Raw genomic sequence first — 19283 nt, 5'->3', positions numbered from 1 at the left:
AAGATGAATATTCATATTAAGTAGTATAAACAGCCTGTCAATGGAGGTCAGATTTCACCCTAAAATTCATTATGGGGAAAAACAACAATAAATAAACCTTTGATTTTCACAGCTTTTTGGATTTCAGAATTGCAGATAAGGGAATGTGGACTAACAACAACGATGACACTAAAAATGATAACAGCAGCAATTATTTATATAATGGCAACTACATGTCAGACGGTATCCTAAGCATTTTTATATTAACTCATTTAATCGTCTCAACTTTATGAGGTAGATATTAGGCAATCTGGCTCCAGGATTTGTGCTCTAAGTTACCCAAAGAAGTAAAAGGCACACTCTTCCAGGGCCACTCAGGGTGGGCAGAGAAAGGATACATCTTACCAAAGCTCAAGCATGTCATTCTAACACTACCCAATATAATAACTACTGTTAAAAATCATGTCTTCGGGCTTCCCTGGTGGCACAGTGGCTGAGAATCCGCCTGCCAATGCAGGGGACATGGGTTCGAGCCCTGGTCCAGGAAGATCCCACATGCCGCGGAGCAACTAAGCCTGTGCACCACAACTACTGAGCCTGCGTGTCACAACTACTGAAGCCCTCGCGTCTAGAGCCTGTGCTCTGCAACAAGAGAAGCTACCGCAATGAGAAGCCCGCACACCGCAACGAAGAGTAGCCCCTGCTCGCCACAACTAGAGAAAGCCCGCGCACAGCAACGAAGACCCAACACAGCCAAAAATAAATAATAAATTTATTTTTTTAAAAAATCATGTCTTGGAGTCAACAATGCTAATTTAATTTTATATACTTTGTTTATGAAAGCAAAAAGAAATGTATGATGTTTTACCATGAGTTCCATGCAAAACTGCTGATAAATACCCAGAAGAGTTCCAGATGGCTAATGTTTTATTATATCAGTTAAGAATTGTTATTCAATCCATAAAAACATTTCAGACTTGAAAATTTACACCTAGGTTTTAAATAAGAGTAATTCATCTAAAAGGCAACTATATGGAAAATGCTGCCGAATTAATGATTTTTAAGAATTTATTATTAAAAACTGTTATTATGTAAGACCTTCCACAAATACTCTAGCCCAAAGAAGGGAGCGAGAAATCATATTATGGTACAACTGACCTGATACTGTGGCCTTTCCAGAGATGGGGTTTGGTGTGGACACCAGGGACGTAGCACTGATGACAGAGGGGGCAGCAGCCTTGCAGGGTCCCATGGTGGCTGGGCTCACACACACTTGCTGCTGCCCCGAAGTTTTCATTACAGAAGTCACAGTAGACGATGAACTGGGAGCTGTTCCTTCCGACTGCTAACCCACAGGACCAGAAATAATAGATATTAAGAAGAAAGTACTGTAACTTAGAACAGTGACTGCCATGTAGCATACCCAATAAATATTAGCTATTAGCTATTATTAGCTACCTATTCAATGTCATGCCATTTAAAAAGACTGCTTCTCTAGTTTGGTGGTTCCTACACTTTCAGATTTCACGGACCAGGAAATTTTCTAAATTTTAAAGCAAGGAGCTATCATAGGATTACCACATTAAAAAAATTCACCACCTATATCACTTTATAAAGGATATTTCAACACCCCCCCCATAAGAGGACATAATCTCAGAATGTAAAAATGGAATAATATGAGCTTTATTAAAAACTCACTATAGGGCTTCCCTGGTGGTGCAGTGGTTAAGAATCTGCCTGCCAATACAGGGGACATGGGTTCAAGCCCTGGTCCGGGAAGATCCCACATGCCGCAGAACAACTAAGCCCGTGCGCCACAACTACTGAGCCTGTGTTCTAGAGCCCATGGAGCCACAACTACTGGCCCGCATGCTGCAATTACTGAAGCCCAGTTGCCTAGAGCCTGTGCTCTGCAACAAGAGAAGCCGCTGCAATAAGAAGCCCGTGCACCGCAATGAAGAGTAGCCCCCGCTCGCCGCAACTAGAGAAAGCCGGCGAGCAGCAACAAAGACACAATGCAGCCAAAAATAAATAAATAAAATAAATAAATTAAAATAAAATGGTGAATTTTATGGTATGTGAATTATATTTGAATTTTTAAAAAAGTAATATGGCCCAATAGTGTGCCTGATGAATATCTTACATTTTTACTGCTTTTATGCTTCATTATGGTTTTCCACTATCATGCTACCTCTCACCTGTTGCGCAGGACCATTTGCTGAGAGGGCTACAGCTGGGGAACTGGCAGTTGTAATAACTCCTCCTGCTACCCTCAACATTGTGGTTCCAGGCTTTGAGAGTTGTGAGGTGGCTGGCACAGACTTCAATGTGCTATCAGATATTTTCATTAGAGATGCCTGTGCCCCCGGGGCCGCCTGCAGAAATAAAATGGATTGGAGTAATAAGTTACCCTGGTTAATAGGCATAATTTAATCCTTACCTACATACACCCCTCAAATAGTGCATCCCCAAGAAAGTCTTGCTAATTAAAACTATATGAAGGGGACTTCCCTGGTGGAACAGTGGTTAAGAATCCGCCTGCCAATGCAGGGGACACGGGTTTGAGCCCTGGTCCGGGAAGATCCCACATGCCGCGGAGCAACTAAGCCCATGCACCACAACTACTGAGCCTGAGCTCTAGAGCCCATGAGCCACAACTACCAAGCCCACGTGCCACAACTACTGAAGCCCACACACCTAGAGCCTGTGCTCTGCAACAAGAGAAGCCACTGCAATGAGAAGTCCGTGCACCAAAACAAAGAGTAGCCCCCGCCTGCTGCAACTAGAGAAAGCCCGTGCACAGCAACAAAGACCCAACACAGCCAAAAATAAAGAAAAATAACAAAAATAAAGAATAATCAATACACATATGGGTAAATCTCAGAAACATTCTGTTCAACAATAGAAGCTAACATAAAAGACTATATACTATATAATTTTGTTGATATGAAGTTCAAGAACAGACAAAAGCTAATCTATGGGGCTTCCCTGGTGGCGCAGTAGCTGAGAATCTGCCTGCCAATGCAGGGGACACGGGTTCGATCCCTGGTCTGGAAAGATCCCACATACTGCAGAGCAACTAAGCCCGTGTGCCACAACTATTGAGCCTGTGTGCCGCAACTACTGAAGCCCGGGCGCCTAGAGCCCGTGCTCCGCAACAATAAGAAGCCTGCGCACCACAACAAAGAGTAGCCCCCACTCACCACAACTAGAGAAAGCCCGCGTGCAGCCACGAAGACCCAACTCAGCCAAAAATAAATAAATAAAATAAATAATTAAAAAAAATCTAATCTATGGTGACAGAAACAGAAAAATGGTGATAGAAAAAAACTGCAAAGAGAAATGAGGGTATGTTTTAGAGTAATGGAAATGCTCTATATCATGACTGGGATAGTGCTTGCAAGAGCATACCCATTTGTCCAAATTCCCTGAGCAGTACATTTGTGATCTGTGCATTTTTCTATGTAAATTATACCTTAATAAAAGGCAACAGCAAACACCTTAGCTGTGGCAGAACAAAAAGAAAGTTACTGCACTGGCTGCAACATGAGTGGATTAGAAGAAATTAACTAAGATTTTAAAGAACTGCCTAAAGAATTCTGGAGCCTCATACCTGTTTAAAACAGCAAAGAGCACCTGACCAAAGGGAATTTATTACTCAAGGAAACCAAATGCTGGTAATTTGAAAAGATCAATAAAATTGATAAACCTTCTAGCTAGACTGATCAAGAAAAAAAGAGAAGATACATATTATCAAAGTCAAGAATGAAAAAGGGGACATTACCAAAGATTCTACAGACATTAAAGGATAAGGGAAAATTATGAACAAGTTTGTTCCAAGAAATTCGACTACTTAGATGTAATTTTTAAAAATTCCTTTAAAGATATAAACTACCAAACCTCCTTAAGATAAAATAATGTGAATAGTCAGTCTCATCAATATATCTATTAAATAAATTGAAATTGTAGTTAAAAACCTTCCCAATTAGGAAAACTGCAAGCCATTACGGCTTCACTGGTGTATTCTGAACAATTAAGGAAGAAATAATACCAAGTTGACATAAACTCTTCCCCAAAAAGTGAAGAGGAGGGAGAAGTTTCCAACTCATTTTATGAGGCCAGCATTACTCTGATACCAAAACCAGACAGAAATTACAATGAAAACTACTGACCAATATCCCTTGCAAAAATTCAAATTCAATTCAACAATACATTAAAAGAGGATAACATATCACAACCAAGTAGGGTTTATTCTAGGAACGCAGGGTTGGTTTAACATTTGAACAATCAATGTAATTCACCTTATTAACAAACTAAAAAAGAAAAACCATATGATCCTCTCAATAGACACAGTAAAAGCATTTGACAAAAATCCAATGTCATTTCATGCTTTGAGAACTGCTGATCTACATTCAGTCATAAAAAGTGCATTATTTGTTGATATCCACACTGTCTATATCCTTCTACACTTTGTTTCATTTGGTAAGTTTTTGAGATTTAGCTATAGATTCTCCTGCAGATGATTATGATATCCCTCGCCCAGTTAAAATTCCCTGTCATTATTCTTCCACCTATACTAAAGAAGCTGTAGAAATATACACCAAACTCCCTATAGCATTTACTTACTATATGGATATTGTGGTTGAAATCACCTATAACACTATTTAGAATCTCCTATATGAAGTCCCTCCAGAGAAATTTTAGAATGAAGTGTCTAGAAAATCTTTGTTTCTTCTAAGAAAATATTGTGCGGTTTTTTTTTTTTTTTTGCGGTACGCGGGCCTCTCACTGTTGTGGCCTCTCCCGTTGCAGAGCACAGGCGCCGGACGCACAGGCTCCGCGGCCATGGCTCACGGGCCCAGCTGCTCCACGGCATGTGGGACTCTCCCGGACCGGGGCACAAACCCGTGTCCCCCTGCATCGGCAGGCGGACTCTCAAGCACTGCACCACCAGGGAAGCCCTGTGTGGTTATTTTTTTTTCCTCTCACAAATAGTGTGAATTTTATAACTGATCATTGTTTTCATTTTGCTTTGGCAAATTTTATTAAATATACAGGACATTACTGTTGCATATCTAAACAACTCTCTGGTCTTATCTTCTCATTCTACTTATATTTTCCCAAATCTTAAGATTTTATTCTTATTTTTCTATACTATTTTATTGCTTATTTTCTTAGGTAACGATAATTTCTTTGTGAAAAGAGACAAGCTGTAAATATTTGTGTGTGTGTGTGTGTGTGTGTGTGTATTTACCTGGGTAAACAAAGTGGTTTTTTGTCCAGAGATGACTTTTAATGTTTGCTGTCCTTGTGAAGAGGATGTGCTGACTCCCAGTGTTCCTTGCACCACTGACCCCGTAGTCAGCTGTTTTCCAGATGTCTGGGGTGATGGCTGGCCAACTAAAAACGTGCCCTAAATTACAAACAAATAAAGACCTGATCAGTAATTTGTTAAGTTCAAATGACTTACTCTGATTCTTTAAATCACAAGGTCTCACGTTATAAGTGACAATGCTACCCTTCAATTCTACAACTCATCAAAATGATTAAAAAGAATAGCTCTGCTCTCAGTGTCACTACCAACAGTTATCCCCACTTCTCAAACTTTGCACTGGAGTTTACAGAGCAGGCTTTTGGAAGCTCAAGCTTTACAGTCTAGTCCCTTCATAGCTGGATTTAATCCTTCAGAATGATAACTATCCACTCTCACTAAGAACATCTAGAACCAAAATTCCATTCCCTTCCTTAGAGAGGAGCCAAGACCAGTGACAAGGGGAAAGAAAGGAGGCAGAAGCCTGTTCCTAATCTTGAATCCAATGGAACACCAAACCATAACTTGACACTATCTCTCTCTGGTTACGTCTAGGAGAAAATTTTCAACAGCACATTAATACTATTCCAAATCCATGAGAGGCAACAGCATAGCAAAAATCTTTCAGAAAGATCTGGGTTTAAATCCAAACCCTACCACTAGGCTTAGCAGAGAGATCTTGGATAAGTTACGGAGGTCCTTCTGAATCTCCACTCGCTTTTCTCTCAAGACAAAGCAAACCCAAAATAATACAGATTTATAACATGACTAAAATGTTAGTATTGATGCCTGATCCCAGAGCCGTGAAGGTAAATCCACTATAATTAAAGGCAGTCATTAAATAACTGATTTAAAAGATACCAGTCACAAATGAGCAGACCTGAGGGGTTTGCTTGAGGATGTAAGATGTGTACGTCAGGTGCTGGGATATCCCTCCAGGGCCGGCAGGGCTTTGGGCTCCTCCGGTTCCTCCTCCACTGCCACTGCCGCCACCAGCGCTACTGGCAGCTGAGCCAGACTGGAGGTCTGAAAACACAACCAATGACAAAGTATTAAGAGAAGGCTTAAGAGAAAAAACAGATGAGCCCGGAGAGATGTTTCCCTTAGGGCTCCACTCCTTCCCTTTCCTTCTTTCCTCCTTTTTGTGTAATATACAGGTCCGTGACAGGAGTGAGAACTTCCTAACGCTGAAGACTGAAATATATTTACGTTTGACTGAATGATGGCCGACTAGTTCAGCTCTGAGTACTGTACTACAATGAAGAACTTATCTTTGCAAGTGTTTCAGCTTAGTTGTGAGAGATCGAGAGTCAGATACATTTTCCAACCAAGTGTTTTTAACCAACACTTAAATGTGCTCAGAGAAGTGTTCCCAAACTTTCTGGCATCTAATTCAATTTCAGTGAAACTGCTGGAATTTAGTGTAATTTTGCACTACTCTCTCTTTTCCATCTCCCCCCACCCCCACTCTGGAAAAAACCAACACTTTGTTCATATTTATAACGACTCCAGGTCTTTTTTGCTTTTCAAATTCCACTTTAAAGCCTTTGTACCCTTTTTACTTTCCCTTTGGTGACATTATATATGTAAACTACACTCTAAGTAGCTCTCTGGATGAATTTTGGAAGACTTACATTGTCTTTCTCTTACATATCTAAACTTTTGATACACCACTGCTTAGGTATGAGGAAAAAACACCAGGGTAAGAGTGGAGATCGCCCATTACAGTCAGTAAACAAAATGGCTGACTAGCTTTTGAAACTGAGTCCCCCTAAAACCAAATTCCCCTGCTGAGTTTATGATTAATCTCTCTATCCAAAACTTTATTCCCTTTCTTGTCCCCTCTGACCTCAATTCTGTGCTAACTGAACATTAATCAACCAGAGTCAGATGACTAAACCTGCCGTTGTTAACAACATCATTAATGTACTAAAAGTGCTGCTGTAGATAACATCTCCCTAAGGTAAAAACTCGGATTGTTTCCCTAGGGCAAGATGAGCTAACAAACCCCGGAGCCATGGACCACCTGGCCAGAGAAATGTAAACCAAAGACATCCTGACTCCCAAAACTACAATTAAGAAACATCACAAGATGATTAACCCCAGCTTCTTTGCTCCTCCCCTTTAAAAACCCTGAACTCAAAGACCAGGTTGGAGTGGATCTGAGACTTGTTTCCCACTCCCTTGCTTGGTGCCCTAACTTTGCTGCAAACTCCCACCGTCAGAAATGGTTTTCTGTACCACGGGCACACAAGCCCTTGATTACAATTACAACACTGCACTTTGGCAAGTGACTAATTTCACATGAACCTAACTGCTGTACCAACTACACTTCTGACTCAGATGGAAATAATTCCTCTTCCCCTTTCCTTTTCAACACTACCCAAATTGTTTTTCTCTATATGTCAAGCAAAAGTTTATACAAGCCTAGATAAACCACCTAATTTCCTTGGGGCTTTACGTCTTACACACTAAGGCTGAGCCTGTATTTCTCTTGCCATCTCCAAACCTAGCAAACTTAAGACGCACATCTAAATAATGGCAAGCAGAGACACTTGATTCCAATCCTACTCCCATCCCCTTCAAAATAAAAACAGGCTTCCAGCAATCTTCTTAGATGTCACCAGTTTTCAGATACCACTGACAGGAAGAAGTCTTCTTTATTTCCAGCTCACATACACAGCTTTCTCCCAACACAGCCTCAGTAGCCATACCTCTTCACTGTAATTTGTTCCCAAACCCAGACTCTGAGCAGATAAATCCAAGACAACAGTGTCACCTCCTAAGACTATGATTATTTAAACCCACTTCTAGTTAAAATGTGTGTATGTTTTAAATCCATTTGAGCAAACAGAGCTATGAAAATGCTTCCTGAAACAGGTAAGAACTGCCCCTCAGGTGGATGAGATGAACATACCCAGAGACCCAAGAACCAAATGATTTAATGGTGGACTAACTAGAATTGTTGGTAGCCCGCAGGATGGCTCCTTGAGGGATCAGCAGCAGTTTTCCTTTTCCTGAAGGGTTCTTGCTATTCGTTGTAAGGTAGAGTTTAGTGCCAGGAGGTAAATTTGCCAAGTTGGCCAAATTAGTGGCTGGTAGCTGCAACGTTGCCATTACTAAAATGGTGAAGGGAATAAAGGGAAAAAAAGAAGGAAAAACATTAAGATAAATTGGAACTGAGGGCAATGCTATCTCTAAAATTAAAACATACACAGAGTAATAAAATACTTATTCAAAAACACTAACAAACAATAAACTCTACAGTTTGCTTCCTAGATGCACAATGCTTTAAAGGCTGACATTTTTCATTATCTTGCTAATTAAAATATTTACATACTAGAAGAGCCTGCTACAAACTATAAAGAAATTTATATCTGTATATAAATAGAGTGACCATATGTCCTGGTTTGCCCAAAGCCGTTACAATTTGTACCTACGTCCCACTATAATTATTATTATTATTATTTAATTTTTTTTTTTAATTTTTTTTTTGCGGTACGCGGGCCTCTCACTGTTGTGGCCTCTCCCGTTTCGGAGCACAGGCTCCGGACGCGCAGGCTCAGTGGCCATGGCTCACGGGCCCAGCCGCTCTGCGGCATGTGGGATCTTCCCGGACCGGGGCACGAACCCGTGTCCCCTGCATCGGCAGGCAGACTCTCAACCACTGCGCCACCAGGGAAGCCCCCACTATAATTATTAACAGTGACTCTTAACTCTCAAAAGTACTGTTGTTTTACAGTCAATAAAATAATCACCCTCTCTATGGATGAATACACATTTGCTTCTCATTTGTTTAAAGCCCCGTTATAGTCAATTTCTAGTAACGATGAATCTATTGATTTGAAACAAGACTTCTAGTCTCTCTCACTTTCTAAGAACGAAAAAATGCTACAGTCAACAACTGGCACATATACTATGAAACTATAATTCATCTTTTAAAAGTCTCACCTATGTCAAACAGCTTTCACTTACCCCTTAGAATTTACTTCTAGATGCACATGGCTGTGAAACCTCTAAACATGAAAACTTTCTGCAGTTACTTTGCATTCGAATCTCCAGGAACTGAAGCCTCCTCCCACCTGCTAGAGTAGTCCCTCTCAGGACCACTTCACTGTGCAAAGCTTTGGGGGGCAGGAACCCTGGAAGCTGCACCCAATATCAGGGACTGATATTAAACTGAGGGCCATCCCTCTTCGTTAAGACCAGAACTAATCTCATCTTACACCACTGTGCATTGCAGCTACGCCAGGACTGCAGACCTCTCTGCCACCCGCACCCGGAGTCCCATCTCCACATGGCTCACGGTCCCTGATCTGAACCCATCTCCTCATGCTTTCTTCCTTCCCTGACTCTTTCACCAGGCACCCCACTCCAGGAATTCCTGCTGTGATCACTACACCCTCTAGAATGTCAACCTCCTTGAACACTATCTCTTTTTGTGGTAATTAAACTCATCAGTCCTCTGAAGATAAGACTTCCCCATAACCCACCCCTAGCTATGGGCTGTTTTCTGTCTTACCTCAGTATCAGAGGGCTAGGACCAAGAAAGGAACGTTTTTGCTCTCCAGTTTGACTTTCAGACCATCATCACCACTCATTCCAGAGGGGGAGAAAAAAAAGCCCTGCCTTTTTTGAGGCTCCTACTTAGCTATACCATCTCCTTCTCTTTTCTGCTCTCACTTACTGAACTCCCAAGTCACTTCCCCTCATTAGCTGAAGGCGGACTCCAGACTCAAAGTATTGTGCTCTATGCTAAAGGCTGTCATTCTCAGTGACAACACTATAGATGACTTATTTAATTCTCTGCCTTCTCAGCTGCTATATCTTCCAAACTCCAAAGATCACTTCTTCTGGTCCATCTCAAACACTTATTTTTAATGCCACAAAAGAACTTTGTCATCAGCAGCAATTCTTCACCTCTGAAATCTTTATTTTGGACCTCCACTACCCTTCTACCCTCCCAACTCACTGCTACCATTCTTTAGCCTCATCAAGACCTTTAAAAATCAGTAAATATCAAATGCCTGAGGTATATTTCTTCATGCACTCATAGAAACAACACATTAAGGACTAAAACACATTCAAAGTGTTTAAGCTTTTGTTTAGTAGAGAATGCCTTAGTCAAGTATCTCAAAATGCTGCTGGCAAATGACCATACCAAGACTGTAAGTCTGAAATAGAACGCAACGTGGAAATAAGGACAAATGAGAATTATTCTTCAGACTTGAGAGCAGTATCAAGAAATACCCTCTATTTTTACTATTCTTGTTCATACCCACACACGCGCACACACAACTTAGAGCAAAAGCCTTACAGGCCTCTATGTAAAATGTTACATGAAAAAGATTAACATGTTTTTATATACTCCTTGAAACATCAACATACTAGGTTTTTCTAGAGAGAACCAAATAGCAAATAAAACACTAGCACAGAGCGTTTTGGAAGGGGCTGCTGCTGAAAGGGCCCCCGATTAGTATCAGTTACCTGAACCCTGGGATCCACTCTTCTGAGGGCCAGCAGCAGTGACCTGAGCCTTGGTTAAGGCTTGCACCGGCTGAGCGACAATGGTTCCTCCACCTCCACTCACAATTGCCTTGGCAACTCCTTGGGTCACAACTTGCTTTGGACCAACTGCTTTGGCGACAGACGAGCTGGCCTTGGCTACGAGGATCTGGCCACCACTGATTGCCACTGCCTGCTTCACTGCCGAAGGTAGAGTAGACCCAACTGGAACCCCAACAACCTGTTCAAAACAGAGGAGAACCCAGCAGTGCTTCTTCTCATAGTCCCTTGAGAGGTCTTAAAGCAGCACAGTCACTCTGTTCCAGCAAAGAACAAAAGCAAACCCCTAGATAACAACACATGGAGTCTAATTTGATCATCTAGGAATTCTACCTATGACGTGAACGGCAGTATTTCTCAGTCTGGATGTTATTACAATAAAGTGTTACAGCTTTTGTCTTAACCCCAGCTACTATCTATAACCTATTTTAATTATAAAAAGTAATATGTGTGTTTTAAAAAAAAACACAGGAAATACAGAGATATAAAGAAAAAAACTCTACTCATCAGAAATAATCTCTTAATCTTTTTTTTTTTTTTTTCCTGCGGTACACGGGCCTCTCACTGTTGTGGCCTCTCCCGCTGTGGAGCACAGGCTCCGGATGCGCAGGCTCAGTGGCCATGGCTCACGGGCCCAGCCGCTCTGCGGCATGTGGGATCTTCCTGGACCGGGGCACGAACCCGTGTCCCCTGCATCGGCAGGTGGACTCTCAACCACTGCGCCACCAGGGAAGCCCTCTTAATATTTTTAATGTAGTATTTACTTCTGATTCTTTTAAATGTACATTTTGAAACGAAGATTAGGATATATGTAGTTTTACCATTTTTAAATTTAACCTCATGTTACAACCATTTCCCCTGTTATTTTTCAAAAACATTTTGAGATGACCAAAATATAATGTATTAGAATAGATATACCATAATCTAAGTAAATATTTCACTACTGTGTGACTTTTTAGGTAATTTTAAACTTCACATTATGAAAAAACTGCAATAAACATTCTCATATATGAACTATAAACTCCACTACATACTTTTAAATATCATCTCTTCAGTAACCCCTTCTGTGTTCTCCCCATCTGAAGCAATATTTCTTCATCACTAGAACATCTAACAATTCACGTCATTTATTATATGGTATAACATGTGACACCTCTTCCAACTTATTTTTAAGAAAAGTTATCTTTTTCTATACCTTCTAATCTTTCCTTTCCTTAAAGGTAGACATTTCATTAAAAAAGAAAAAGTGTAAGCTAGAAAAACATTTAATTCAATTAAAAAAAAAAAGATCCCAGCACCCAAAGAATGAAAGTTAGAAGTACCTAGTTCTGAAAATACCGTAAATTTTTTCAAGTAAAAGAATACTTCAGAGCTCTTTTAAAACAAGGTCAATAGTACAATGTTCAATTAGAAGAAACAACTTAATTAATGGAAAATTGGGGCAGTGTTTCACACTCCCTAATTCTTTATTTCATAAAAAGAACTTCTCACCAGAAACTAGATAAAAAGACTTTTACATTCTTTTTTAAGAATGGGAAAAGATCTGTCTTCTAAAGGCAAAAAAGATAAAGAAGAAAGTACTTTTCAAACATCAGATTAGAGGGGAAAATTTTAAAGCCTGATAATACCAAGAATTGGCTAGAGGATATGGGATAACAGGAACTTTTGTTCACTGCTGGTAGAAAGGTAAATTTGTACAGCCTCTCCAGAGAAGTACTAGGATATCTACTAAAATTGAAAATTCACCCTCTACTGGTAGGGATATATCCCAGAGAAATCTTAGACATGTGCTCAAGGGAACATACACAGAAAGTCCAAGGTAGCATTATTTGTAATTACAAAAAATTGTAAGTAATCTTAATGTCTACCAAATGAAATATGCTTAATGTCTATAGATAGAGGAATGGATAAACTGTGGTATAAGACAGACCGACGGAATAGCATTCGTTAGTTACAATGAATGAACTGGAACTATATATATATCAACATCAACAGACTTCGCAAGTACAAATATTGAGTGAAAGGGGAGTTGCAGAAAAATATGAGTATAAATATCTTTTATGTAAATCTGCAAAATTCACAATACTACATGTTACTTATGGCTATTACTTATGTAATAAAAAGTATGGGCTGTCAAGCTACACATCCAAATTCATGACTGTTGTTTTGGGGAAGAACAAAGTGGACTGCAACTTTCTCAGTCATATTTTATTTGGAGAAAAAAATGTTGAATTAAATATGAACATGTTAATTCACAGTGGAGGATATGTGGATATTGATTATATTATTCTCTGTATTTACTGAAATTTTAGAATCTTCCCAAATTAAAAAATAACAGCATTATTTAAGGTAGAACAAAATGACAAACCATATAACAATTGATGAATGGGATTTTTAAGTTAAATAATCACTAAATCATACATGGTTCCTTTTCAAAGAATGTGAATATAGTAAAATACACTTGTCATGTGCTTGGATAATATGGCTGATGTAAAGAAAATGGTCCCCTAATCAATTGTTATAAACCAGTGTATCACAGAGGAAAGAGTATAGGTTTCTATACGCAGTCAGACCTGCCTTCCCAGTTTTGTTCCATCAGTTAGTAGCTGCACAGTTATTTAACCTCTTTGAGTTTTAGCTTTAGATATCTCATCTTTAAAATATCTCATAAGATCATGAGGCATAAATGAAAATAAGTTTATAAAGTGCCTAGCCAGCATGATGTACACAGTAAATGACAGCTGCAGTCAGCACAACACTTGTTACTATGAACTGAAGAATGGTGATCTATGAGACTACGTGGAGACTCAGGACAGAAAGCCAAAGGATAAACACCTGTCACTATCTTCAGCATTTGGCCAGGGCAGAGGACTTTGATCTTAAGGTCCAGTTAATCAAACAGAAATCAAAATATATAGATAACATCTCGTATCTGCTTTAAAATATTCTAGGAGGAGAAGATCAGCAAAATGCTGGCAACTGCTGAAATGGAATAACGGGCATGTAGGATTCATTACAATAGTCTCTGCACTTTTATGTAAGTTTAAGGAAGGAGGGAAAGAAAGGAAGAAACAAAACAAGCAAAGAACCAATGGGTGCGGGGGAGAAATAAGTTCATCTGATGATTATCCAAATCTCTTCATTCTGACTGTATGAGCCTCATTATATAGGCAACATGGAGTGTTACTGTAGCTACAGAGCTGGGCACACTCATTCCCCCTAGAGATGTGGAGATACACAAACTCTTCTTACTAATCAAGAACTTTTCTCTGCATTAATAAAAAAGTTTCTTAATCCAGAAAATTATTTTTAAGGTATGGCAGAAACTGCCAGCTGAACCCCAATATGTATTCTTTGCTTCTCTCTCATAGTAACAGAACCCCCCATTTTCAGCTAGGGGCATGGCCACACAGAACACTGACTAGATTTCCCAACTCCTTCACACCTAAGTCTGACATCTCATTTCTGGCTAAAGGGATGTGAACAGAAGTGATGAGTACACATTTTTGGTTCTGCTCTCCCCAAACCCTCTTCCCTTCCCTTTTTCTGCTGGCCAGAAATGTGAACATGGTGGCATGAGATGACATGGCTATCACAGCCCACAAGCTGAAAACCAAATTTTGAAAATGACGGAGCAATGAGGTGGAGTCTAGATTCTTGATGATTGTGGAACCAACACACCAGGGCCGCCTACCAGTCTTTCATGTGTGAGAGAAGTAAACTTATTTAAGCTCCTGGTTTGGGAATTTGTTATAGTAGTTGAACTTTTTTCTAAGATGTCTGTCTTTACATTTCCTAAATATATCACACTTAATAATCCTTTGCATAAGCTAAATTACACATAATCTATTTTCATGTTCCTAAATTAACAAAGAAAGCAAAGATCTTAAAGGAAAATAATATATACATGTGATATCACTTATATGTGGAATCTAAAAAAAAATACAACAAACTAGTGAATATAACAAAAAAAGCAGCAGAGTCACAGATATAGAGAACAAACTAGTGGTTATCAGTGGGGAACGGAAAGGGAGGAGGGGCAATATAGGGGTAGGGGATTAAGAGGTACAAACTATTAGGTATAAAATAAGCTACAAGGGTATACTGTACAACACAGGGAATACAGTCAATATTTTATAAGTAGGAATGGAATTTAACCTTTAAAAATTGTGAATCACTATACAGTACACTGGTAACATATAATATTATACACAAACTATACTTCAATTTAAAAAAAGGAAAATAATACACACCTGTACCTATTTTAATTTCTTTCCTCCAATCCCATGCATCTGACTTGCTTTTCCCTCCTTGTACCAACCTCTATCCTCACACTCAACTGCTTCAAAATGTCCAGGATATGACACACCTAATCCCTCCAAGAGCCAAATAAAACATAACCATGCTGGCCACAGGAGGGCAGTTTTTACGAGCAGAGCTCGTCCACCAAGAGCAAACTGCTCACAAGATCAACAACCCCCCTTTAGTCTAAAACACTGAGGAGAATGAGGAAGTCTGGCATTCTATTGGGGAAAACCCTATGCACAGCTGTCTATGACACCACAAGGAAGTCTCTTAAGTAGGACACTGTAACCCCAAATTAGTTTTTTTTTTTAATACAACATTTTGGCCTAGAACCTGAAATCACCTACCAACTGTCCTCCTCTTCCCCTCCCACAGCACTGCTCTCCGCATTCCGAATTTCCTTCTAGTTTCACCTTTGTTCTGTACTGTTATAAATACTTAATTTTGATTCATGCTTTGATTTGGTGTGTCTGTTCCTGCCCTCCCTGTGCCCTGTACAGACCTTTGCAAGTCAGAATCTACTTTAGCAACCTGAAGGTGAGGATTCTGTACATGTGATTTTTCTCTGTAGATGCTGAAAAATACAGCCACTTACGATTTAGTTCTCAATGACAGTAACTATTACATGGTACTCACACATATATACATAGGACTCATCCTCACATAACTTTAGCGGCTATCATTTATTTAGCACCTGCTCTGTGCTAGGTCCTCTATATACAATGATCTCTAATTCTCCTACAGCACTGAAAGGCAAAGGGTATTATTTCTTTTTACTAGATGAAACAACAAGGCTGAGAGAGATAAATGTGCCCAGCTCACACAAGTAATGAGTGGCTGAGATCTGAGATGTGTAACAAGCTCGTGCTCTTTTAACTACACCACACTGCTTCCTTCCCATATGAACCACCAATTCCTCAACTGTCTCTTTTCATGTCAAAAGCAGCACCGCTCTCTACTTTTATGAAAAAGATAAGCTGTGTTTCTATTGTGCCAAAGTTGTGTGGGAAGTGAAACAGTACCATTCTGTTCACCCTTCTGTTTTCTGGCATACTTTCTCTGACTGCACCTCAGCAATAACCAGGGACACCCTGTACTTGCAGACAGCTCTTTATCTCAAGTCTAAAGCATGTACTAAATTTCTCGGATAGATGTCTTGTTTCATGTTCTGCTTCTCTGTAGTTTTTTCACACTCTTCTGTGGCTTTTCTTATCAGGTACCTTTACACTTAAGGCATTGTAGCACAAACCCATCCATTTTCTCTTGGTCCTACCTTGCCATTAGGTAGGTGGCAATGTGACAAGAAAGCCAATACAGTTGTTCAGTATTACTGGGTGAGTAGATTTGCAAAAGTGGCAAAAAGCAGACACTTTTCAGTGCTTCTACACATAAATAGCAATGCTATCATGATTCAAAAGCCTAAATCAGTAATACCATGTATTTCTAGGTGAAGCAAAATAGATTTTAAACAACATACAGGATGTGTCTGAGTACGAAGACCAGATGACAATAACCGATTCACGAAAGGACTTGAACAAAATGCTTATCCCTGAAGCCAAAACAACAGAGGGAGGGAGCATCAGGAAGTAGTTGGGGATTGCCTGTTTTAGTGATTCTGGCTATGGAAGCCCCAAAGTCAAATTTGATGCTGTAGTTCCATGGTTCCTAAACTTGCCTAATCATATCAGTCAGTAGGAGAGTTTGTTAAAAATCCAGATTCCCAGGGTCACCAAGAAGTTCTGAGATGGGGGCCTTAGTATCTATATATTTTTAATCATCAGTTGAGTCTTATGAGCAGATAAGTTTGGGAAAGTGGTTAATGAACTCTTACAGATTTTAGAACCACCTGTAAGACTATGAATTTTTAACTCGATCTATACGCAGCCATCTAGACTAACCAAAATATCTAAAACCTATTTTAAAGTTGAAAAGCAAGCACTTCACATAGTACTCTTAATAGCTTTAGGATATATCTGCCCTAAAAGTAAGATAATTTAACTCTGGATGTTCTAAAAGCATGCTTAGGTTACAGACAATGGCTCACAAATTTTAATAGTTCTGGAATGGGGAATTTTGGAGTCAACTAGACCTGGGTTCAAATTCTCTGTCACTTATTAGCTGCATGCTCTCAAGGATGTTGCTTAACCTCTCAGAGCCACAATTTCCTCATTTGTAAAATAGCAGTGAAAATATCCACCTTGCAAGGTTGTTTGAGGATTACAGATAATATACAAATAAGAGTATGATATACTTTGGCACTCCTAAGTACAACGGATGCAGGGAAACATGTATCTCTGTTTTAGAGTTCTCCCAATATGTAAATTCCCCAAACCTCCAAATTATAAAGAAAATAAACCTCTAAAGAGCCAAGAATCATTTAACAGATCACACAGTCAAGACATCAGAGGTGCAAACTATAGCAGTCTCCTATCAGAAATAAACAGGTAAAACAGTGGACCTCGATCCTGTCAGTTAGACTTGAATCAAGTGTAAAGTTGTGTCCATGACATCAATCATCTTCACTGCCAGAGAGATAACACGGCATCCCTTCACCGCTTGAACTGTCCCTGGGCCCTCTATAAACCATGTCCCTGCTCTTGTTAATTACTATGAAAGGAACAGGTGGGTTAAACACCAACTTATCTGCTTTTCCTACAGGGCTTTCATCCACAGGTTTTCCCGGGACCATCAACACCATCACCCTTTTCAGCACTTGTCCATTACTTAGGCAAACAATGTTCACTGACACGTTGACTTCCCCATCCTTACCCAACACAAACCTTAGAGGGCTGAATCTTTGGTGACTGAGCAGTCCCTTCTCCAGCAGTTAGGACTTGTTTTTGAGGGGACACAGCTATCATGTGACCCCCTTTCACAGTCACATACTGAGGGAGTGGTGACTGGCTGGCAGCTCCTGTTGTTGGTACGTGAGAGGCTTCACCAGGTTCCTGTTTGATGATTACCTTGCAACAAACATGATAATGACAATGAATAAGCAGCCCATGAAAAATGCTACTAATATTTGAATTTTTTCTGTCTGCAGGAATTAATGAAGCCCTGTATGTAAACAATGACTCCACTAGAAGGGTTAAAAATACTGCTTAAGTATAGCTCATAATAGCTATTAAAGGGACCAAAGTAGGAATGTGGACTTGATCCAGCGTATCTGCAAACCAACCTCATCATTTGTTTTAGACACTGGTGGCAAAACGGCACCAGAAAGTTCCCATCTTGCTAGACTCCAAGGGCTGCCCTGTGAACACCACTAAATAAATGGAAGCATGTCTCAGAAGTAGGATCTAGTCTTAGAGATGAGGCATACTAGAACATTCCATGTTGTGGGGTAGTAGCATCAATCAACTCCAACATGCCACAAAAAGATTCCGGAACAAGAGCTTATCATCCACTCGTGGGATAATCCTCTCATGACTACTTACTTTTGTGAAAGCTCCAAGTCCTCCAGTTATAGGTTTGGGGCTTTGAACTTTAGGGTGACTCCCAATTGGGCAAAGAGGTGGCATAGATGCGAACAAAGAGTCCTCCTGCTGTGTTTGTAAAAATACGTATTGTACAATTAGGATAAAGTGAGTGATTTCACTCTAGTCACATATTTAATACAAACCTCTGACATACCCTAGCAACAAAAACAAACAAAAAGTCCAAAACTCTTTGGGGGCTTCCAAGTCCCTACACCTGCATTTTAATATTGCTTGAAAAGACAATTCAAAGTAAGCCTATAAATTGACAAGAACCTACTCATCTGTGCCCACTGTAAACTGGAAAGACTCCTATCATACTAACTCTAATATTTGGTTGACTCATTGGTTTCATGTCCAGTCCCCTGCCAGATGCTACTAAAGGATAGCTACTGTATTCTATTTCTTTTCTATCCCTAAGGTCTAGGCACTAAATAAACAAATGAATGTAACAGGCAGTGACAGTGTTTCAGTATACCACACCCTTGTAACAGTACTTGCAACTTGATCTGTTATCCTTACTCTGGAATAAATACCCAGGACGCAGGGGGAAATTTTTCACTAAAAATTTTAAAAACAATACAACAAAAAGAACTTGAACAATTAGCAAATACAAAGACAGCAAAGGTCAAAATTCAAAATTACTG

At 39.8% G+C, this 19283-nt stretch overlaps 1 protein-coding gene across 5 annotated transcripts in view; it reads right to left on the bottom strand.

Moving 5' to 3' along the window:
- The window catches only part of YEATS2 (YEATS domain containing 2), a 110737-nt gene that overhangs the window by 19389 nt on the left and 72065 nt on the right, over positions 1-19283 (bottom strand). For 2 of the 5 annotated variants that reach the window (XM_081235047.1, XM_081235048.1), the window contains exons 14-21: positions 18598-18705; positions 17941-18123; positions 10778-11036; positions 8248-8409; positions 6171-6316; positions 5234-5392; positions 2178-2354; positions 1138-1324 (exon numbers count right to left, since the gene is read on the bottom strand). In XM_081235047.1, coding sequence (XP_081091173.1) covers positions 1138-1324; positions 2178-2354; positions 5234-5392; positions 6171-6316; positions 8248-8409; positions 10778-11036; positions 17941-18123; positions 18598-18705 — 1381 coding nt within the window. The remainder of the gene's footprint in view (positions 1-1137; positions 1325-2177; positions 2355-5233; positions 5393-6170; positions 6317-8247; positions 8410-10777; positions 11037-17940; positions 18124-18597; positions 18706-19283) is intronic. The other 3 variants (XM_081235049.1, XM_081235050.1, XM_081235051.1) reach the window with 2 other exon arrangements.

Source organism: Mesoplodon bidens (assembly GCF_964165515.1).
Source record: "Mesoplodon bidens genome assembly, chromosome: 5".
NCBI lineage: Eukaryota > Metazoa > Chordata > Mammalia > Artiodactyla > Ziphiidae > Mesoplodon > Mesoplodon bidens.
Note: the sequence above shows the minus strand (reverse complement) of the source record. Positions and strands in the feature narration are given on the sequence as shown.